Raw genomic sequence first — 24,656 nt, 5'->3', positions numbered from 1 at the left:
ACATGAAAGTGCCTAACTTGGTGCCTGGCACAATCTAAACATTCAATTAAATATTAGTTTCCAATCCCCTTTTAATTCATTCCTTAGGGGCAAGGTTTTCCCCAATCAGTATTTACTTTCTCTAGTTTTACATGATTTTTTCCAATTCTTGTAAAAGAATAACAAAGCCTAATGATCAATTATAACAATAGTGTTTTATGAAACTCATTTCAACAAAGTAAATAAAAACAAACAAAATTTAATTATCATGAATATTGTCAATTCATTTTCTTTTTAAACTTTTACACAATTTTGACATAATTCCCAGTTCTACTTGTTTGGCAAGATTGACTTGTTAGGCAGGCTCTCTAATGAGAGGTCACTTTTATTGACTTCAAAACAAGACTGTTATCGGCAGAAAGAGCCATATCAAGTTAACATATGCAATTCCCTACCATTATGTATTGCCCAAATTCATTTTTATTTTCTCTCTACTCCCTCTGGCTCCTAGTAATATTGACACATTCCTCCTATCCTACAAAAAGGTGTAATTCTCATCGGTTACAAATATTTTACTGAGCACTTACTATACTATTGAATGCTACTAAGAGAAGGGAGATATTTTTAAAAGCAGCTGATATCAGTAGGCTGGTACAATTCCTTTGAAAAGCACAGTAGTATAAATAGTCAAAACATGCTATTAAATTCTAACCCCGTAATTCCATTCCTAAGAGTCAATTCTAGGAAAGTAATTTAAAAGAAGGTGGGCTGGCCAGTTGTTCAGTTGGTTAGAGTGTGTTGCTGGTAACATACTAAGGTCAAGAGTTTGGATCCCCATACCAGCCAGCCACCCAAAAACAAAGTAAATTTTAAAAGAAGGAAAAGGCTATACAAAGAAATTCACTTTATTCATATATAGAAAACTTAGAACAAGCAAAATGTTCAACCTTAGAAAACTATTCAGCAAATTATACATAACAACTTGATGGAATATTAGACAACTATGAAAACAACAACAAAGAACAGAAATATGGACAAGACAAACACTTTTGGGAAGAGAGCAGGATAGTAATCTATTTATATGCTTTGATTACATATGCATAAAAAATGTGAAATACATATAATCATAAAGCCAAAGTATTCAAAAATAAAATAGTTAAAAACACAAAAACAGGATCCAATCAAGATGGCAGAATAGATGGTCCACAGCATTACTCTCTCCCACAAATCAACCAAATTTACAACTATAAAAATGTAACATCAGCCAAGCCGGGGCCGCTGGAGCTCAGGGGAAGAGGAGGAGAGACCTATGGAGTTCATGAAGGTGGGAGAAACTACATGAGAGAAAGAAAAAGCTGCTCTGAGCATTTCGGACCGCGGCTGCTTTAAGCCTCGAGCTGATGAGCGCATGGAGCAGGAGTCGGCAGAAGCCGCAGCTGTGCCCTTCAGATGGAGTTACTTGGAGGCAGCAGGAGAGAAGAGGGCCTTGGCGGCCCCCAGAACAGCAAGACCATTAATAGGGTTCATGTGGACCCACGCAGGAGCGAGGAGCCAGAACAACTGAAAAAAGGGAGCCACTGAGAGACCGGTGAGTCATTGCAAGGGACCAGTGCAGGGCCCATCCCATGGGAAGTATTTGCGGCATAGGCGGTGGGGGAGACGGGCCCACCGGGAGAACACTGGGGCATAGCAAGGACAGCTGATCTGCCCCCCAGTCAGCACCGGACCACTCAGAGAAGACTGGTCAGGAATGCAGAACTGCATGGGGTGCAGTTTAATTAAAAAACTCAGGCCCAGATCAGAGACTCTACAGAACACAGATCCACCAGGTCTCTGGAGAGCCGGAAGTACCTATAAGCTCAACCATTAAACCCTGAACTGCACAAAAAGCCTTCCCTAGGGAAACAGCAGCAAAGTAGCAATTTAAACAACCACACAGCTCAAGTACTGGTTCCCACAGGAAGTTCTCCTGTGTAAGAAGAAAAGGACAAAAAATTAGTTCTGGCCCAGACACACCACCAGCACCTCGGGGCCTGCCTGGGAACTGGAGGCTTGGATCTGGGGACCAGACCCCACTCCCACTTCCAGGCAAACTGCACCAGTGCTTCGGGGCCAGCCTGGGGACCTGAAGCATGAAGAAGGGGACTGGCCCCCCTCCCACAACCAGGCACACCACGGCAGCACCTTGGGGCCCACCCAGGGACCTGAGGCAAGGAGGAGGGGACCGGACCTCTCTCACACAACCAGGCACACTGAGCCAGCACCTTGGGTCTCATCCGGGGATCTGGGATATGGAGAAGGGAACTGGACCTCTCTCCCACAACCAGGCACACCACACCAGCACCTTGGGGCCTGCCCAGGGACCCAGGGCATGGAGAAGGGGACCGGACCTCACTCCCACAACCAGGGACACTGAGCCAGCGCCTTGGGGCCCACCCAGGGACCCCGGATATGGAGTCGGGGATTGGACCTCTTTCCCACAACCAGGCACACAGTGCCAGTGCTTCAGGGCCCGCCCAGAGACCTGAGGCATGGAGAAGGGGACCGGACCTCTCTCCCACAACCAGGCATACCAAGCCAGTGCCTCAGGGCCCGCCCATGGTCCCGAGGCATGGAGAAGGGGACCAAACACACCCCACAACCAGGCATACTTCCAGTGCCAAGGAGCATGCCAAAAACAGCACCTCCACGTGGGTGGCCCACCACAGCCACCAAAATAACCAGGGCTGCTGCAAAAGCGGCTAGACGCCACAGCTACCACGCAGATGGTCCGCCAACCACTGGAGTGCATTCACACAAGAAGAATCACCAGCAGAGACAAAGAAAAGAAGAGGATGTCTCTTTCCACAAAACCCATTTCAGAGTGACAGAAGCATCTGCTCTATGATAATATTGGGGGACCTGATCACATCTCTCAGCATTGGACAGATCATCTAGGCAACAAGTTAACAGAGTAACCACTATTCTTTCAGGAGAGAAGAAATCTAGGGCAATTAGAGGGGGGAGGGGGAAAGGGGCATAAAGAATAATTATGATTTGTAACAATATATGTAATAGTAATATTGATTTAATAAACATATCTCAATGTTCAACCCCAAAAATGTATAATCAATTTTGATTCAATAAATTAAAAAAAAATAAAAACACAAAAACACTGAATCTGCTAATATCATCACAGAATTGTTTATTACCAAGCAAACTCTAGATGCATTACATAATTTCTTACCACCATGGCTGTATCTCTGGTTTCCTCCAATCCCTCCTCCAAATCACTCAAAGGCTCAAGGTCCAGATCCTTTTCTTTTTCTTTTTCTATTAGTTCTTTTACTTTTTTCCTTCTGTTTTTACCACTCCCATATATACCAATGTCAGTCCGAGGACTTAGCACCTACAAAATAAAACCAAAGTATGAACTCTGGTTTTTAAAAAATCTTAAAAGTGAAAATAATAAAACCATTTATCAACCACTCACCATGTCTCTGGCTCTTTCTTAAGGACTTGCTACACATTATCTAATTCAATCCTCACCACAACCCTATGAATAGATATTATCCACATTTTACAAACAAGGGAAACTGAGGCTCAGAAAGGAAACAACTTGCCCAAGGATACAGGATTAGCAATTAGGAAGCCAGTCCTCAAACCTGAAATTACCTTATTCTAAAGCCTATGCTCTTAACTATGATCAACAGCTCAAAATGAAAAAGATGATGAGTATTTAAATTTGAAATAAGATCTTTCAGTGACAGAGTCCAATAACAACAGAGATAAGATCCAGCCTGACTGCTTTTCTGGACACAGCACAAGATTAACTGGAAATTAAACTGACTAAGGCTCCAGATTTCAGATCAACAACTGATACCACCTAATAGGAATCACTTGTATAACAGCAACCAGAAAACCTCACCAATACTACTACTACCTACAGGTGTTAAATTATCAGCTGCTGATGACAGTGTTGAATTGAAGTATGTGTACTCTTTACCTGTAACAACGTATGGCTGGAATTCTTCTTAAGAAAGGTCCGCCCAGTCCGTTCTCTCCATGCCCGTGCTGCTGCAACCTGTGACTCCACTTGGGGCAGTGCATCAAGACGCACAGGGATAGGGCGCCCTTTAGCAGATAAGCTCTCAAGTTGCTCCAAGTAAGCGTAGTTGCTACCACTCTGAAAAACAAAAGTAGATTTGAGTTCTCTAATGGAGTCTGGCAATCTATTGCTGGAAGACCTTACAAAGAGTTTAGTGTTAACTTTTTAATTAAACATTATTCCTTAAGCCTAATTGCATCTCTTGGATTAATATAATTTCCAATGTCTTCTTAAAAAAGTTTGTGTGTGGGGGGGAACACCAAGGTCAAGGGTTCAGATCCCCCTACTGGCCAGTCGCCAAAAAAAAAAAAAAGGTTTGTGTAATTTGTTTTCTTAAGTGAGTATGTTGCCAAAGACTTTATTAATTAATGAGAGAACCAGTAAGATGTAAAAACCAGTTCAAAGGATGATCTGAAGAACAGGCATGTATAAATGCAAATAGGAATGAAGAAACGAATTTGCAAATAGATGGAAATAAGTGTTTAACATCATATAGGACAATGGAATCATCTTTTCTATAGTTTGGAAATGAATCGTACCATTACAGACAAATGTACTGCCTTTCTATGGACATAATTTATTTGCATTACTTTTTTTTTTTTTTTAAACAGCTGACAGAGTTGTAAAATAGCTTGGCCAAAGAAAAACTAAGGCATATACTCCTAGAATCAGACAATACTGGAGGGTTCAATAGCAATATTCAATATTCCATTGAAAGGACACCCAGTAATCTCTTTTGCCTACTTCAAAGTCTTTCACAATTTTTCCAGCACCTAAAAGGAGCATTTTAGTTCTGGTAACCACCTCCATTTTATGTTACATCATAAACAAAGAATGAATATTTTCCTGTAATGAAATATTTTCCTGTAATATTTCCATGTAATGAAGTCACTATTATTTTTAGAACTTCTATATTGCATTCAATTAAAGGTTATTTCCCATTTATTTGCCTGTAAACTCATTTTGAAAGACACACTGAAGCATGTGGAAAAATAAACAAGCAAGAAATCTATGAATTTTTAAAAGTAATAATGATGAGGTTCTAATCCTAGAGATATTATAATGGCATAATTATGAAGAGAGTCTAGTTCTATAAGATATTTTAATTGCATAAGTAAATCACTACTGCACCAGAATAAGGATAGCAAAATGGAATACCAAAAAAGCTCAGAGATATGGTCAAGAAATACCATATTTACTACTCTTCCCTCCTGTGCCCAATTATAGCTATTTGACTACATTCTGGCTAAGACTATATGTAGCCTGCTCCCAAGCAATGTATTCTAAAGAAAAGTCTGCCTATCAACAGAATTTTCCACTTCGAGCCTACAAGTCAGTACTCCCCCTGAAGGGAAGGGCCAGGTAGAGAAAGTCATTCAAAATTAGAGAAAACACGTGACAGCTGCCTATATTTGTCAACTTAGTTCTTCAATCATAAAACAGCCAACTAAGGATGATCAGACATTTAAGGACAACCAACAGCCTGAAACATGCCAAAGTTGAAATAAACAGAGGACCTGTCCTGATGAAAACAGAGATAATTCAAAAAATCAGAAGAAAAACAGTGGCAGCTAAGCAAGTCCCAGAAAAAGCCAACTGAAAAGAAGGTAAAAGAGAAACATTAGAACTTGACAACTATAATATGTTCTTTCTGGGGACAGCAGTCTAGTGGAAGGGAGTTGTTTTTTTTTCTTTGGGTACAGTTCTACAATTAAGAGTATTTACATACTCAATGCTATAAATGCTGCTTAATGGTTTTTATAATTCATGCATACTTTCATCTCTATCTAGCACTTATTTCATTCTGTTTTGAATTACAGAGGTATAACATGTGTCTCTCCAACCAAAAAATATATTACTTTGAAGGCAGAGTCGATAAAAACAAATAATGTTTAAGTAGGTAATATTTATTTTGAATTATAAAATCAGATAGAAGAATAAGTGAATTTACGTACTATGACTATTTTATTATGATTATTCTAAAGAACTAGTTTAAAGGATTCATCTGTGAGACAGGCATTACCTGATGGGTAGGATAATCCAAGAGTCACCCTACCTGAATAGCTTCCACTTTAGCTGTCCATTCTCGAGCCTTTTGTAAGGCTTCTTTCAGGGACAACACATTGGGTAGAAAGGCTGGAATGTTCTTGGCTTCATTCACAATGCCTTCTAAACTTGCCACGCTGTGCCGTGGTCTAAAAGAACAATAAAAATGGTGGGATGCATGAGAAAAAGACCAACTGCTACCAATATTTAAATAACATTTTGGAATGTGTAGAGAACTTTCATATATATGATTTCATTTAATTCTTACCACAACCTTACAAGGGAGGCAAAGCATCTATTATCTTTAATTCCATTTTACAGATAAGAAAAAAAACAAATATAAATTATTTTCCCCTAAGTTATTTAAATGACACACATGAAATACTGACTTGGCATAAGTCTCAGATCCATGCTCCTTTCATTCACTATACTAGATTGCCTCTACTCTAGTTCTCTACAATACCTGTAATTGCCAGAGATGTGTATTTGATAGCAACGTAGAATACAATAGACTAGAAATCCTTTAATGCTGACCATGTACATTTAATTCAACTATACTCATTAATAGCTAGTTACACAAAAGATATATAAAACATAGACCTTATCCTCCACTAATCAGAATATAAGAATTATACTGGGAAATTACCATTGGTTCACTACTACGGGAGGTAGTGATTAATTCTGTCTAGGAGAGTTGAGTTGAGAAGAGTTTTGAGGTTGGCCTTAAAAAAAAGTATATATAGGGGCCGGCCCGTGGCTCACTCGGGAGAGTGCGGTGCTGATAACACCAAGGCCACGGGTTCGGATCCCATATAGGGATGGCTGGTTTGCTCACTGGCTGAGCGTGGTGCTGACAACACCAAGTCAAGGGTTAAAACCCCCTTCCCGGTCTTTTTTAAAAAAAAAAAAAAAAAGTATATATAGGGGCCGGCCCGTGGCTCACTCGGGGGAGGGCGGGGCTGATAACACCAAGGCCACGGGTTCGGATCCCATATAGGGATGGCTGGTTTGCTCACTGGCTGAGCGTGGTGCTGACAACACCAAGTCAAGGGTTAAGATCCCCTTACCGGTCATCTTTAAAAAAAAAAAAAAAAAAAAGTATATATAAACACCAAGGTCAAGGGTTCAGATCCCCATACCATCCAGTTGCCCCCTGCCATGCACCATCCCTCAAAAGAAGTATGATTTTGTCAAATGAAAGGCTAAAGAAACCAGAAATATAGTGAACAATGGCATGGAGAAACATTAAAAAGAAGTTGGTAGTTCTGTATGAGATCGGAGGTGGTGTGGAGGATAGGGAGATGGAGTAAGAATGGGGCAGGAAATAAGAGACTATGACATGGAAAAAAGATGCAAACAGATTAAGAGTCTTGAGAACCATGAACTTCACTATGTAAAGCAACGGGAAACTACTAAGGGTGGGAGTGGTTTCATCATCCACGAATCCTACTAAGTACGAGGCACTAGGCTGGAGATTGTTAATGAGCAAGACAGTCCTTCCCTCAAGAAACTTTAATCTTGTGGGGAGGGTTATTAACAAGGTGTTATGATGTGCTATGATGAGTACAACTGTAAAGGAAAGTAAAGGTGCTATCATAATACATACTAGAACCTTATTAACTTGAGAGGTGAAAAAAGACTTTTAGGGGATGGGGCTAGAGGCAGTGTAGGGATGGTGGAGGTGCAACACAGGGGATGGACAGAGAGAAGAGTACTCCACAAGAGAACAAAATAAACAAATACTAAGGTCCAGAGAAAGAAAGAACATGGCATGTATGAGGAACTGGGGGGTGGGGTGGGGGGCCAGAAATCACTATATTTGGTACACAGAACACAAGAAGAACGGCAAGAGATGAAACTAGATATGTAATTAAGCAAGAGGCTAGGTGACAGATGGCCTTATAAATCAGGTTAAGGAAGTTGGACTTCATCCTGAGGGCAATAGGAAATTAGTGAATGGCTTTAAGCAAGGAAATGAAATAGTCATACTCGTATTTTAGGAAAATATTAGTGGCAGTGAAGAGAATTGATTAAGAGGGGTGAGACCACAGACAGAACCTGTTGCTGTGATCTAGGCCAGCTGTGATAGCAGCTTGAGGGAGAACAAAAGAAAAAGAATGAATAATCCTACAAGCAGCCCAAGCAAAGAGATTCTCTTTAGAACACTGAACAGAATTATATATTCAAAATACTGAGACAAAATGATTACCAACCTAGAATTCTATACCTAACGAAAAAAGTCCTTTATGAGTGTAAAATAAATCCATCTACAGATACACACAAAAAAGTGAGAAACAGCGAGGAAAAACAATCAATCATGACTGAATTTGAGAGTAAGGAAACAGAAAGGAGGGGTCAAATGAGTGAAAGATGGTATAATTCAAATAGAGACACAAGGAAAGGAGGTACGAGAAGGAGTTAATGAGTCCAATTTTGGATATAGAGCATTTGAGGTACCTGTGAGACGTTCATTGGAATTACCTGATAGGCAGATGGCATCCATGAGAGAAATCTATATTATAGATGAGAATTTAGGAGTTACTCAATATAAAGATGGTAAACGGATCCCTAAAATTAGATGAAATTTCCAAGGAGACTGTACAGAGTGAGAAGAGAAAGGGGTCTAGGCCAGAATCTTCAGGAAAGCCATTACATAAGAGGCAGAGAGAGAAGGCCAAAGACAAATGAGGAAGATATCAAGAAAAGAAAGGTAAGTAGTTCATAACCAATGCTAAGAGATCAAGAATACTAAGGAAAGATAATTCTGAAAAGAGTTCAAAAAGGGAAGATTTTACCTCCCACTATTCCCACCAACCATATCAACGTCTATTTCTTTACCTATTTTATTTTCTTCATGACACTAATTATCTGAAATTCATTCATTTATTCATCTCTCTCTCCCCACTAGAATGTTAGCTCTGTAAGAGCAGGGACCTTGTGTGTCTTGTTCACTACTTGTCTCCATAGCTCTTAGAAACAGTGCCTGGCATGTACTAGTAGATACTACATAAAAACTTACTGAAGTGCAAAAATCAAGAGAAACAATAAATGGACTATAATTAGGTCAGTAATGAGAGCTGAAAGACAGATATAAGACATTTTGGAGGCAAAATTATTGCAGCTTGGTAATTGATTAAATATACAAGATTGGGAAAAGAAAGTTTTCAAACATTACAACCAACGAAATTTCATTTGGTAAACAACCAACAGTTAAATCAGGTATACGAAATCTTAGTTTTATATTCCAAAATTATTTACTTCGCCCATTTAATATCCTCCCACCTCCTGGAACTGTCATGAATCTGAAGGCACAGAGTAATTTGAATACTTCAAATAGGAAAAGTTATAAATAAATTTTAGATTTGTTTGTTTTTTAATTTCAGTATGTATCCTGCATGACACCTGGAGAGAAAAATCTCCAGTGTACATGGAGGTCCCTCTTGACCGAGCAGAGCTATGTTAATTACATATCACCTAAAGCATTTCCTATGGAATTCATCCAAACTGGCTGGCAAAGTAGTTAAATACACAGAGCCTTTGGAATGGAGTGGAAGAGGCTTTAAATTTAGCTGTGTCACTTAATAACTGTTTGATATCTCTAAGCACCCCAGTTTCAACCTCACAATAGAAATTATATAACTATTAATCTTAGCTGTTAGAGAAATGCTTTCATAAAGAACACCACAGTTACTTATTAGCCAACTTATGTGATACACAGTCAACTATGATAAATACTTTACTTAAATCTCATTAAGTCCAATGGGTTGCCAAAGCTAATGCAACTGCTTACCATTTTTATACCTGATTTTTTTTTTAAAAGATGACCAGTAAGGGGATCTTAACCCTTGACTTGGTGTTGTCAGCACCATGCACTCCTGAGTGAGCCACTGGCCAGGGGATCTTAACCCTTGACTTGGTGTTGTCAGCACCACGCTCTCCCAAGTGAGCCAACTGGCCATCCCTATACAGGATCCAAACCCGTGGCCTTGGTGTTGTCAGCACCATGCTCTCCTGAGTGAGCCACTGGCCAGCCCTTTATACCTGATTCTTATCTCCCACTACTTTCTTGTATAACCTCTCCACTCCAGTAAAGCCCATTTATTTTCTGCTACCTGAACATACCCTACAAATTCCTTAAGCTGAGCTTATGACCTTTCCCTTACCGCACCCTTCCACTTCAATCCTACTCATTCTTTTTTTTTTTTTTTTTCCTTTTTTGTCTTTTTTCGTGACCGGTAACGGGATTGCAACCCTTGGTGTCGTGCCCGCACCGCGCTCAACCAGTGAGCGGACCGATCTCTATATGGGATCCGAACCCTCGGCGGGAGCGCCGCCATGCTCCCAAGCGCCGCACTCTACCGAGTGCACCACCAGGCCAGCCCAATCCTACTCATTCTTCAAGGCTCTACCTAAGTTTCCATTTTCCTCTCAAGCTTCTCTACTGACCATCCAAGATCACCATGATCTCTCCTCCTCTGAATTCCTGTAACATTCCATATCTCTCAGTTAACATTAATAACATACTGCAGTGAACTTTATAATTCTTAGTTCCTAAGTATAATATCACTATCATAAGCTCTAACAAAATACTACTATGTATCACTTAAAGTATCTAACAAAGTACTCTGCACAGTAGTTTGTACATATTTGAAACTGTCTACATGCCCATTGATATCCCCATTTGATAACTTAGTGATTGGTCAGGGAAGGCACAAAACATTTAAACATTTAATCAAATAGCCTTTATGTTCCTCCTTCCCATTCTACCTTCTGACTTAGTTATTAAAGAGAAAACAGTCACCAAAATATGTGTTCACCTTGCCTGTAGGCAGACCTTAGCCTTTTCTTCCCATCGTTCTGAGACTGTAAGGAGCTCCTGTAGTTCAGCCATTGCTTTCTCTACAGCATGGTGGGGTGCCAACCCTACACCAGAGTCTATCAGTTTTTTCATGACATCCAGAGTGACTTGTTGTGGATCTGATAGGGTCAGCCTTACTTCATCCAACCAACGAGCCTGCTGTAGCTCTTGCTTTAGTCGGGGTAATTCAGGTAGCTCCACATAGAGACTAAAGCCCATGTCTATCAACATCTGGAGTTTGGAAGAATCTGGCGTTTCATCCATCATGGCCTCCTGAGCACGTTCATGAAACTCTTCCACATCATCCAGCAGGTTCTGAAAAGTCAAAAAAAAAGAAAAAGAAAAAGAAATTTAAAAGATACTGAATGAGTATGTAATAAACATAGTTCAGGCAAACTATCAATTCTAGACCATCTCATAATCTTACCATCATATCCCCAAATATTCAGATATGATAGTTAAATAGATATGCTTCTCTGTAATTATTTCTATCTACAGATAGTTACCAACTTATGATGGTTTGACTTAAAATTCTTTGATCTTACCATGGGTTTATCAGGGTATTAAATGCTTTTCTGACTTATGATATTTCCAACTTAACGATATTTTCTACTCACGGTGAATTTACTGGGACCTAACCCCATCGGAAATCAAGGAGCATCTGTAAAGTCCTACTTGTAAAATATGATTGATACATTCAATAAATATTTAATAACTGCTGATTTAGATACAGGCACTGGTCTAGGAACACAGTACTGAATAAGATGTACAAAGTCCTTGTCTTCAAGGAACATACAATCTAATATAGGCAGCCAGACAGTGAATATATGGATAAAATGTTTCCGTTACTGTTAATTGCTCTGAAAATAAAATAGGGCAACATGATAGAGAATGACCAGAAGGGAAAGGGAACATATTACTTAGCAATGGTGGTCACAGAAGAACCAAAACCAAAATTAGGAGGTAGGGATGGGAACTATACGAAAATCTGGAGGAAGAAAATTTCAGGTGGGCAGATAATAATCATAAAGCTTTTAAAGAAGAATGAGCTTGGTGTGCTGCTACAAATGGATGAGAGAGAAATGTAGTTAAAGAGTAAGGGCCGGCCCCTTGGCTCACTCGGGAGAGTGCGATGTTGGGAGCGCAGTGGCGCTCCTGCCGCGAGTTCGGATCCTATGTAGGGATGGCCGGTGCGCTCACTGGCTGAGCGCAGTGTGGGCGACACCAAGCCAAGGGTTGCGATCCCCTCACCGGTGAAAAAAAAAAAAAAAAAAAAAAAAAGAGTAAGCAAAGGTCGGATTACATAGTGTCTTATAGATTATAATGAGTTTCGATTTCATTCTAATGACTTTGAGGAACCACTGGAGGATTTTAACTACAGAGGAGTGATACGATTGATTTATATTTTAGATGATTGCTGTGGCTACCAAACAGAAAATAAAAAGGGGAGAGCAGTCAAGAGCCTGCTGCAGTAATCTGAGGGCCAGATTCTATAGATGTAGAGCACATTTTAAGCAATAGAGATCAAAATAAATAGTTAGTTTTGGGATATATTTTGGAGGTAATAGCGCTTAAGATATTGGACACAGGGTATTAGAGAAATTAAAAAAGCAAGGATTCTGATTCGTTTAATTCATCAAAAAGCTTTTAAGATGCCTTTTAGTCTGCCAAATGGAAATGTAGAGTATGTAACTGAATATACAAGTCTGCAGGACAGAAGAAAGGCAGTCAGAGCTGGTAATTTGGTAATCAACAGGATGTAGGTGATATTTAATGTCATTGAACAAATAAAAAGGTATCAGAAGAGGATGCACCCAGAATAAAGAAAGACTGAGACTCCTAACATACTCCAAACACTTAAAGTGAAGTCAAGCTAAGCAAAAAGCAAACAGCAAAGAAGACTTAAAATAATGAACTGCCAACAAGCTAAGAAGAAAATCAGAAAGCGTGTGTCACAGACATTTAGAAAAGAATGTCATTCAAGAAAGAAAGAGTGGGCTGAATGGTTAGTTCACTTGGCTAGAGTGTGGTGCTGGGGCTGGCCCATGGCTCATTTGAGAGAGCGTCGTGCTGATAACACCAAGGCCACGGGTTCGGATCCCTATGTGGGGATGGCTGGTTAGCTTACCTGGGAGAGCGTGGTGCTGACAACACCAAGTCAAGGGTAATCTTTTTTTAAAGTAATCTTTAAAAAAAAAAACAAAAAACTGCTTTAGACACCCTACCCACCCCCACAACCACAAAAACACACTCTAAACTATCAAAAGATTACTAACTATGCAGATTAAAATACTTGACATGGGGCCGGCCTGGTGGCGCACTGCTGTAGTGCGCCGCTTGGGAAGCGCGGCGGCGCTCCCGCCGAGGGTTCGGATCCCACATGCAGACCGGTTCCCGCTCACTGGCTGAGTGAGGCGCGGGGGCAACACCGAGGGTTGCGATCCCGTTGCTGGTCCCGGTCCGGTACGGGCGTGACACTGAGGGTTGCAATCCGTTAAGGAAAAAAAAAAAAAATACTTGACATACTTTTGAGATTTTTTTTTTTTTTTAAATAAGATGACTGGTAAGGGGATCTTAGCCCTTGACTTGATGTTGTCAGCACCATGCTCTCTGAAGTGAGCTAACCAGCCATCCCTATATAGGGATCCGAACCCGTGGCCTTGGTGTTATTAGTACCACACTCTCCCAAGTGAGCCACAGGCCGGCCCTACTTTTGAGATTTTTACATATTCAATAAATCATAAGGACCCTGGTAATCTCAGAGTTCTGGATTTTTAAAAGCTCATGTACTAAAAACTCACTTATACATTCAGATTCTTTTAATTCATTTCTCGCATTTCAATTACATCTATGTTAAATTGGGGTTCTGACCTAAAATTAATACAGAAAAAAATAATTCTAACCTAGACTTAGCCCCAGTATTTTAAAAGAAGAATAATGGCTAAGAACAAAACCAAGAGACTACCTACTAAAGAACCTTAAGGAGCAATGTACAGGTGAGAAAAGAAAGAAAAAGTTAGTCTAGACATACCGTTCTGTTAATCCAAAACAGCAGCTCATAGCACAAAGGATGTTACCCAAGAAAAGAATGTAATACTCCACCTTTACTTGTCGAGCTTGGCTGATGACACACGGAAGACTAAAAAGTTGCTGGACAAAGGCCTTCAATTCTTCCACTGTCAGTTTGGTCCGAGTCCTCCCACTATCTGGACTCTGCCTGATGTGAATATTGAGACATAAGTAAGAAAAATTCACAGTCATTCTTATATCAAAGCAGCTCCTAGTCTCTTCACAATTTGAACCTAAGCAAACAGACCCCTAGTTTTTGAGGGATTCTACTGCAATGGTAATCACTTTAAACTAAGTCTTTAAGCTCTTTAGTTAATGTCTCAAGGATTTAACTCTCCAAGTTACAATTCCTCCAATCTTCAAGTATTAAACATTTTAAACATTAAATAAATTCGTCATAGTGGAATTTATGTGTTTAAAATTAAGCGTTTAAAATTAAGTTCAGCTAAATCTTGTTATCTCAAGAAGCTCAAAATATGGATGAAGGCCTTTAAACTGCCTTAGGAGACAACGAACCCCATGAAACTGCTTCACAACTTTGTATTTATATATACATTTTTCTAAGAAGGTCCCTAAGCATTTACTAGGTTCTCCAAGGGTGTCAGTGACCCAATGACAGGTTAAGATCCGCTGATCTTAACTTCTAATGTCTCTAAAAAAATGTTCCCTGAGAAAATAAGATAAGAAATTTACAAACGAATTTAAAACCCAACGTGCATTGCTATAGAAAAAGCCATTCAGATACAAGGAATGCATTGGAATAACTACAAAATAATTCCAAAGAAAATTTAATACATGTGAATTACATTAAATCAAGGGTGCACACTTCTATGCTCCTTAACAACAACCTCCTCTGCATCCATCAAAGTTACTCTTTGCTGCCATGTGCCTTGAGCCTATAGAATCACTTATTTATTTACAATATTTATTGCACATCTACTATGTACCAGGCATTGTTCTAAGTACAAGAAATATAGCAATGAAAAAAAGCCCAAAACCCCTGACATTCTAGTCTAGTGTACATTCTAGTGGGGGTAGGGAAGAAAAGATAGACAATAAATAAGTAAATTAGTATTTCAGAAGGTGATAAGGCTAAGAGAAAAACATGGCAAGAAAGGATAAGAAAGGTAATTTTATAGCATTGTCAGAAAAAGTCTCTCCAAGAAAGTGACATTTGAAAAAAAATATTTGAAAGAAGTGAGGGAACAAACCACTCATTAGTCTTGAAAGAGAACTCCAAACAGTGAAAAGCAAGTATGAAGAGCCTAAGCAGAACGTGCCTAGTATGTATGAAGAACAGCACGGAAAAGAATGTTGCAGAGTAAAGCAAGAAAGAAAGGAGAATAGTAGGAAATAAGATTGTGGTATTGGGGAAGGCAGAGACATGGCCACAAGAGGTCAAAGACAATGGAAGGCCTCCAGGTCAGTTAAAATTTTGGCTTTAACTCTGAAGGAAACAGGAAACCACTGAAGAAATAAACTCTTCTTAGGTTTACCTGTGTTTCTGCTTTTTGCTCAGAAGTAGCTGAGCCACAGAAGCACAGGTCTCAGCTTCTTTTACAGCATCCCTGAGTTTTCGAAAGAGATCATTCTCTGGGTATTTCCTATCCTCGGCATCTTCCAGCATTACTCGCAATTCAATCAAATCTGTAAAAATAAACAAACAGCCATATACTATAACCAAAGACACAAAAAGCCTTTCTGAAATCTTCACCAACCTCACTCAAGTGAGTCACCAACCTATTTGTAGAAACATACCGAGCTGTGAAAATTGTTCCAGTGCAATGAAAGCTTATGACCAAGTGTTCATTCCTAATCCCTATAGACAATTTATCTCAGGTAAGATAAATTCTTTCCAAAAAAGCTTTCAGTGTTAGCTCACTGGTAACAATAGTTCCACAAAATATGTATCTACTGCAAGTTAGATATATAAGGTAATCTGTAGACTTTATGGCAGCTTTTCATTTAAAAGAAGATTTCTCAAATAGAAAATTAAGTCTATATTCAACCAACCCATTAGTCTCAAATCTCATATAAGGTCTAGGATTTTTCCTTAACGAAGGAAAAGAACATAAAACTAAAAAAGGCCTCTTTTAAAGTGACCATTTCAGTATATGCAAACAAAACAAAAAAACTGAACCTTTCTTGTGGCTGAAGTTAGCAGATAATGCTTCTGTAACACGACTGACCCAAGTGTCATAGGACTGTGCCCTGACTTTTACACCATATAGCAGAGAAGGGAGGTCTTCTAATGGGTAGCGATATCTATAAAAAAAAGAAAAGAAAAGAAAAGAAATAAAAACCTCAAAAACCAACAACTTGAAAATATATTAAGTTTAAGTACAGCCAGCTTAAGAAAAGTACGATGGCCAGGGAAAATGGTATCTTGGTTCACATAAAGATAAAATCAAAGAAGCTCACAGTTTTAATGCAGGGAGAGATAAGGAACATGTGAAATCAACTGATAAAAAAATTTATGTTGCCAAGTTTAGGGCCAACTTCAAAGGACTGGTCCTCAAGCAGGAAAATGGATAGACAAGGAGAAGTTACCCAGTCCAAAGACAGGAAAGGAAATAACTAAGAACAGCTTTAAGATGTGGTTTTTAAAAAGGTAATCAAAGTTTTACAAGATACTTTTGGATACCTAAGACATTTCTTCTGCATGGGGCAGGGGCACAAATCGGTTGGATGGTAGAGACACACAAGTCGCTCAGGATTACAGGAGCACGTGAGAGCAGAAAGAAAACATGTGGTTCTGCATGCTGAACACTGTCGCTCATCATCAGGAACAAGTTCAAACACTTCTTCTTCTGACATCAGGACACCCTGAAATAGAATTTATGTCACTAAATCAAGTTTTTCTAGTCCTTAAAGCATCAAAAAACTAAGTTAGTATGTTTTTTCCTATACGTAAATATCTGATTTAAGGCATAAATATAAGAGGTACAATGGTAGGACATCAAAATACTTTCTGAAAATAATCACTACTAAATTTTTTTAAATGGACAAGACCAAACTTTAGTGTCTAAAGATGCATATTTGAGTGATAAAACTATAAAGAAATGCAAGGAAGTAATTACTATAAAAGTCAAGGCAGTTTTTTGAGGAGAGGGAGGGAAATAGTAATTGGGGAGGTAGCTTTTGGGGTGGCTGACAAAGTCTACTTCTTGACCTGAATGATGATGTCAAGAAGGTTTACCACACAATTCATGAAGCTATATATTTGTTTTACGTGGTTTTGTCTTCTCTTCCACACAATGAAAAAGACTAATTTAAAAAAAATACTACCCCTAAAGATAATACACCCTTCAACCAGATAAATGAGTTAGCTATGATATGAAAATAACATTGCTATGTATGAACATATACAAGGACAAAGAAGTATAAAATTACTTAGATTATGCAAATCAAAATACAACCTACTTCAGCAATACATCAGAAAGTTAAACCAAATTCAGTATGCCAGCTTAAGAAAGTAAGAGTACACAGGGTTTTCTTTATAGTTAGTTCACCTGAGCAAGGACCTGTAAACCCAATTCTACTATAAGAGCAAACTTTTTTCATTTAAACAAGGTGGGAACCTGATAACTTATTCACTGGCAGACACAATCCAGTTCTTTCATCATACATTTTGTTTTTGATATCACTTTAATCTAGATATCTGCTGGCTATACTCTCACATCTTTCCATTTTCCCATATTAACATTAAGTATTTTCTTTAAAAATTATTTTTATGCAAAAACAGTTCCAAAATGCATTGCACATGTTTCTTAGTTTACAAGAATTTACAAAGCTTCACAACAGCTGGCAAACACAGGACACTAATGTGGCAACTAACTAAGTTGTGGCCGCTTCAGGAAATTTTACACCATTTCCCAAAGTGCACTCCAGATGTAATCTTAAAAGGTACTCTGAAAAAAAAGTTTTTCAGAAAATGCTGTAGATTATATCCCTCCCACTTTAGATATTAACAATGAACACCAGCATATCAAAGAATCGAAAGTTTTGCAATAAAGAACCCCATTTACCTTAAGTTACCACTTCCCAAACTTTTCTAACTATAGAACAATTTTTCCTTGTAATACCTTCTAACATTATAATGTTTACTATGTTCCAAGAATACACTTTGGAAAATCATAAGTTATCAGAAGGGAATGCAGAGAAGAAAAAAGCCATGGATACAAACTAACAGGCAATTGGAAAAGAAAGGTAGTTTGTGAAAGGATAGAGGGGGAGGAGATAATATTCTATTTCAGATGCTGAAACTGAGATGACAAAAATCTAAATAGAAATGTGCAATAAGCATGTGGAAACATGGATTAGAAATGGGTGACTGAACATGTCACCTCATTCAAAGTGATAATAATTCCTGTGTTTGCATGTAATAGGAGGAAACATTAAAAGGTGAGAACTGAAATCACAAGTTAATAGCTGAAAGAGAGTTAAAACTCTAAGAATGGATGAGAATTTATTGAAAAGTAGCACGAAAGACAAACAACAAAACGTCAAAGGCTGAATCCTACAAACACTGGCAGTTGAGAAGACGAAGAAAAAGATAACTAGAAATGATGGACAAATGTGATCAAAGAGGCTTAAGAAACAGCAGAGCAAATGTTAGGAAAAGAAACCAAAGCAGCAATTAAAGAGGTCATGTGGCCAACTGCCAAAAAAAAAAAAGAGGTCACAGGAATAAAAGACAAAAAAGAACCACTGGACTTGGCAATAATGTTGTCACTAATAAACTGTGAAAGTTTCAAAAGTATGCTGGGAACAAAGCGACAGTGATGATGAAGGGCAAAGAGCACTGACCACAGGAAAACCACTCAAGATTTTTAGGAAGAGATAAAATGAGAACTTTTCTCAAGACAGGAAAGACAAGCGCACATACAAAGAAAGGGCAGAGATAAGTGCCCTGAACAAGGATACAGGTGGAAGGTAAGTTTAAAGAAGGGTTTTAGGGCTGGCCAGTTAACTCAGTTGGTTAGAGTGCAGCCTTATAACAACAAAGCCAAGGGTTCAGATCCTCATACTGGCCAGCCACCAAAAATAAAATAAAGAAGGGTCTTTAGAAAAATTTGATCAAAGCATCATAAATAACACAGAGGATCAGGAGACGTAATATTCAAATTATTGCAGAATAAAGAAAAATAATGCTCCATTAATGACTCAGGTTAAACCTGAACTATGAATATGCCACAAAAACCTATTTCATGAGCCTCCACCAATGTAATTAAATTTCAAAATTCAAAATAAAGACTCCAGGCATGAGAAAAGGAATCCCATTTTAAATAAACATACAATCAAAAAGAAGACTTTTAAGAATATAAGTATAATGTGGAAATATTAACTATCAGGGCATACATTCACACATCTTCAAAAAGTAAAATAAGTTTAAAAAAAAAAAGAAAAAAAAAAACAAGATCCACTTGTATCTTGTTTTTTAATTCAAACAACTAGTAAAAGAAATCTGACCATTTAGTCAAAATTCTTACTTCTAAGCTAACTTAAATTCTTTTAACAATAACCAGCTTTAAATATTTTCTAATAATACAATATTAATACTGCATTGGCCAGCCACCCCAACTCCCCAAAAGTTAATACCATTTCTAGCATGTATAGCTTTATATTTTGGTTAATAGTTTTTTTCCATTTAGGCCTATAAAAAGAGTAGTGAAACTGGATCAGTTTTACTTTTCAGATCCAAAGCACTATTCCACTATAATATTTTTCTTTAGCTTAAACCTACACTCAATCTTTTAAGACTCTTCAAATCTAACTTGATGAGTCTAACAGTTGAAATAAATTATTTGGAAATATACACAAAACATATGGCAAACTCCTTAATTTTGTGATTATATGAACTTTCCTACCTGAAAATGTTATTTTCACAAAAATTGTGACTTTAGTCAAAGGCAAACAGACTTATACTGCATTTTACCATTTGGGGTATGTCAAAAATAAGGTGTCTTTCTCAATCTAGCAATTACTCTTGGCAATTAAGCTAAACACGCACTCTCCTAAAACAGAAGATCTCAAACTGGTATCCTCCAGTTTGAAATTATGTGACATGTCCAAGAAAATAATCTTTGATTCACACCTCACTATGTATGCAAAAAATAACTCAAAATAGGTCATATACCTAAATGTGAGAGCTAAAACTACAAATTTCTAGAAAACACAGGAGAAAATCTTTGTGACCTTGGGTTGGGCAAAGAATTCTCACATGGGACCAAAAGAATAACTCATAAAAGCAAAATTGATACATTGAACTTCATAAAAATTAAAAATTTGTTCTTGAAAAAGACACTGTTAAGAAATGAAAAAGACAAGCCACAGACTGACAGAAAATATTTTCAAATCACATATCTGAGAAAGAATTTATAGCCAGAATACATACAAAACTCTCAAAATTCAGCAATAAAATAACCCAATTTTTAAAAATTGGGCAAAAGATTTGAACAGACACTTGCCCAAAATATACAGATAGTAAATATGCACACTAGAAAATGATCAACATCATTAGTCATTAGGGAAATGCAAATTAAAACCATGATGAAATACCACTACAAACCTATTAGGACATCTAAAGTGAAAAAGACTAACATACTGCTGTGAGCCATCCTGCTACAGGGAATGGCATGGGAGCGTGAGTGATACCCCTTGTTCTGCAGGCTACAAGGCGGTTCCATGTGTGTGGTACAGCTCCATGGAAGTTCTTGTTTGTTCACCTTTGGTTGCTTGACAAGGCTTCCCAGAATTAAACAGCCTAACCTTTTGGCTTAGTATGGCTTTGGGAAATTCCCTGGAGTTTCTCAAAGGACATGTTAAAATACATCAAAATTAACTGGTTTAGGGCCGGCCTGATGGCGCACTCGGTAGAGTGCGGCGCTTGGGAGCATGGCGGCGCTCCCACCGAGGGTTCAGATCCCATATAGAGACCGGTCCGCTCCCTGGTTGAGCGCGGTGCGGGCACGACACCAAGGGTTGCGATCCCATTGCCGGTTGCGGTGCGGGCGCGACACCGAGGGTTGTGATCCCGTTACCGGTAACGAAAAAAGACAAAAAGACAAAAAAAAAAAAAAAAATTAACTGGTTTATTTAAAGGGCATTGTCAGTACTAAAGGTGTTTTTGATGCATGTTCCCGGTATGGGCTGGCTCCATTTAATTTTGTCATTAATCTTCCTTGTTAGTGATGTGTGCATGGACCCACTGTGGCTGTGGTCATGCTCTTGTATGTGTGGAATGAAGTTATTATGTTGGATTTCTATCCACATTCCCCCAGGGAGACGGTGGGTCTGGGTGCAGTAATGTTTATAACTAATTGATCATCAACTAGTTACAGATTTCTTTGTTTCTCCCCACTCCCACAGTTTCACTTGATTTACCAAGAACATGTTCTTTCTTTAGTAATAATAAGAATGATATGGTGTGTTTTTGTTAGTTTGAGTAGGATCATTTAACTTTTCACTTTGTCCCCTGTGCTGTTCCTGGAGTCTATTGGCAGGGAGATGAAAGGTATAAACATTGTGATTTTGATTATAAATTAAAACAATCAATATAGAGTATAATCAATATTAAATTGTTAACCATAACTAATCAATGCTATTAAAATCAGGTATAGTAAGTATAAGTAAGATTAAAAAAGGGTTAAACTGTAAGTAAAGAAGGTTAAGAATTACAGTTTAAACTAAAAGTCTGATGCTCTTTAAAGCCAAGCATGCTGCTATTGTATAGTTTCCTGGCCACGAGCCATAGGCTTTGGGGTGAACTATTGATGCATGAGTAGATGTTTTTGTCACAGCATGAGTGCCTTGGAAAGTTTTGACCTTTCTTTTTCAATAGAAACAAAATAAAAAATGTTTTGATTAAAAGATAAATCAATGTGTAAAAGATTAGCTAAAAACATATAAATAAAGCAAGATTTTTGTGGTTGTTGTCCACACTTGCACTAGACATCTGTGGTCCATCTCTTTCTTTCCTTGCCGATGCCACACCACCTATTCAGGTCCAACGAATCCTGTGGAGCTGGTCTCCGGCAATCATACCAAGTGTTGGTGAGGCAACACCAAGAGTTGGTAGGCCAACTGGAACTCCCAAACACTGGTGGTGAAAATGTAAAATGGTACAACCACTTTGGAATACAGTTTGGTGATCTTCTAAAAAAAATTAAATATACACATACCATATGACCCAACTCATTCCACTCCTAGTATTTACCCGAGAGAAATGAAAGCTTATGTCCACACAAAAACTTCTACACAGATGTCCACAGCAATTTAATTCATAACAGCCCAAAACTAGAAACAATCCAAATGTCCCTCCGTAAGGAATGTATAAACAAATTGCGGTGTGTCCATTCAAATGGAAAACCACTCAGCAATAAAAAGGAATGAACTATTAATACATGCAGCATGGGTGAATTGCACAGTAATTATGCTAAGAAAATGTAGCTACATTTTTAAAAAGGTATAAATTATACAATTCAATATAGATAAAAAAATTTTTAAAAAAAAGCAAACTAAATAAATAGTTCCTGGAAATGGGGAATTAGGATGGGTGGGTGTACAGGGAAAGCAGGAAGAACCTCAAATGGGCATGAAGAAACTTTTGGGGGCAATATATTTTCTATCTTGATTGTGGCAACTTTTTTATGGGTATATACATAGTTAAAACTTATCTAATTGTACACTTTAAACGTGTATAGTTTATTACATGTCAATTATACCTCAACAAAGCTGTTTTTAAAATAAGGACAGAATATCAGGTAGAGAGGGAGGAGGGACATGGTACAAAAGCAGGAGGAAGAATGGTACCAACCTAGTGAGGCCAGCTATGTAGGGAAGATTAGGAAGAACAGGCCAAGATGAGGTTGCACACACCCAGATTTTCTCATATGTTTCCCAGTTCAATGTGACAGATGTTTATTCTAAGCATTTAAAATCCTAACCCTTGGTTATTCAGTCCTTTTCCTATTTATTAAATTACTTAAAAGGGAAATAAAAGACAGATTAATTCAATTTGATAGTCTACAATCACCAGAAACATAAATTTTATTCAAAACAAAGCTCAGAGAAAAGAGGATTTGAATTTCTTGTTTAAAGAAATAAAACTATACGTAAAAGATTTAAAAAGATAAATATATAGCTAAGAAATTCTACCTGACAGAATTCTAGTTTTAAAAATCTAGAGATGGGGCTGGCTCATGGCTCACTTGGGAGAGTATGGTGCTAATAACACCAAGGCCACAGGTTCGGATCCCTATATAGGGACGGCCAGTTAGCTCATTTGGGAGAGTGTGGTGCTGACACTACCAAGTCAAGGGTTAAGATCCCCTTACCGGTCATATTTTAAAAAACAAACAAACAAAAAAAACCAAATCTAGATATGGTGACATTAAGATTCCTAATACTTTTTCAATCTGAAGAAACCAAAATGGCAATTATAAAAATATAAAACCTTCTCCAATCTAGTGATTTTTGTGTTCAACTCCTAAAGAGGTCAAAGACGAAAATGGATTCTTTCTATAGGTTCAATTTTTAGTATATCCCACAAGCGGTATCAAATATAGGAAATGTACTTAGCAAACTCACCATTTGTACAACAGACTCCCTTAATCGTGTTTCTTCTTCAGTCATGAGAGTCAATTCTTTGCAGACCATGGCAGCCAGTCCCACATCTAAGCATTCTGGATCTGCTGCCATCTTGAAAATTAGTTCCTCATGTGAGAAGACACAATGGCGCCTTAGCCGTCGGTAATGATTTACACACTGCCGTCCAATAGGCAACTGAAAACAAGAGATGATCAAATTAAATGACTTGCTTATAACATATTCCAAAACAGAACCACATATACCAGAACAGAATCCCTATTTACCCTTCAGATCCTTCCTTTTACAGAATAACAAATCCCTTTTGGATATGAGAGGCAACTACAAACACTAAGCCTTTATGACCTAGCTGGAATTTCAAACGCCTTCCCACAGAAAATCCCCATAATCTGAGATGCTAAACTTCTGATTTTGTACTCATTATGTGCATCAAGAAGGAGTTCCTTGGAATATAAATGAGGCAACAAACTCTTTTAGACCAGTCTAACGTGAAGTTGCTCTTACAGAAAAAAAAAAATTGTAGAAATAAATAAATAAATATTTTTAAAGTTCAGGCCATAAAGAGTTAAGTGGAATTATTCAGCATTCAAGTTTTCACAGCACAAAATAAAAAAATATTACAGGAAAAAATTTTTAAAAAAGAAAAGAAAAAGTGGGGGGGAAGTACTACTTAAGCAATCCATATCAGCTGACTTTTTATTTTTTTGCAAAAGCCAAAGCAAAAGATGATTTAGATTTTAGCACCTAGAAATCCTCTTAAAAACAACTAGCCTAGGGCCAGCCCGGTGGCGCACTGGAGAGTGCGCCGCTTGGGAGCGCGGCGGCGCTCCCACCAAGGGTTCGGATCCCATGTGGAGACCGGTTCCCGCTCACTGGCTGAGCGCGGTGCGGACGCAACACCGAGGGTTGCGATCCCGTTGCCGGTCCCCAGTATGGGCGCAACACCGAGGGCTGCGATCCCGTTACCGGTCCCCAGTAAGGGCGCAACACCGAGGGCTGCGATCCCTT

The 24,656-nt window shown here is 38.3% G+C and overlaps 1 protein-coding gene across 1 annotated transcript in view; it reads right to left on the bottom strand.

The window, feature by feature from the left end:
* Positions 1 to 24,656, bottom strand: part of KDM5A (lysine (K)-specific demethylase 5A) — a 101,129-nt gene that overhangs the window by 21,244 nt on the left and 55,229 nt on the right. The window contains exons 15-22 of the mRNA XM_008577757.1: positions 16,684 to 16,865; positions 16,180 to 16,304; positions 15,536 to 15,686; positions 14,073 to 14,187; positions 10,930 to 11,285; positions 6,123 to 6,261; positions 3,965 to 4,144; positions 3,206 to 3,367 (exon numbers count right to left, since the gene is read on the bottom strand). Coding sequence (XP_008575979.1) covers positions 3,206 to 3,367; positions 3,965 to 4,144; positions 6,123 to 6,261; positions 10,930 to 11,285; positions 14,073 to 14,187; positions 15,536 to 15,686; positions 16,180 to 16,304; positions 16,684 to 16,865 — 1,410 coding nt within the window. The remainder of the gene's footprint in view (positions 1 to 3,205; positions 3,368 to 3,964; positions 4,145 to 6,122; positions 6,262 to 10,929; positions 11,286 to 14,072; positions 14,188 to 15,535; positions 15,687 to 16,179; positions 16,305 to 16,683; positions 16,866 to 24,656) is intronic.

The sequence above is a fragment of the Galeopterus variegatus genome, unplaced genomic scaffold (assembly GCF_000696425.1).
Source record: "Galeopterus variegatus unplaced genomic scaffold, G_variegatus-3.0.2 Scaffold70, whole genome shotgun sequence".
Classification (NCBI taxonomy): Eukaryota; Metazoa; Chordata; class Mammalia; order Dermoptera; family Cynocephalidae; genus Galeopterus; species Galeopterus variegatus.
This window is presented reverse-complemented; position numbering and strand designations above follow the sequence as displayed.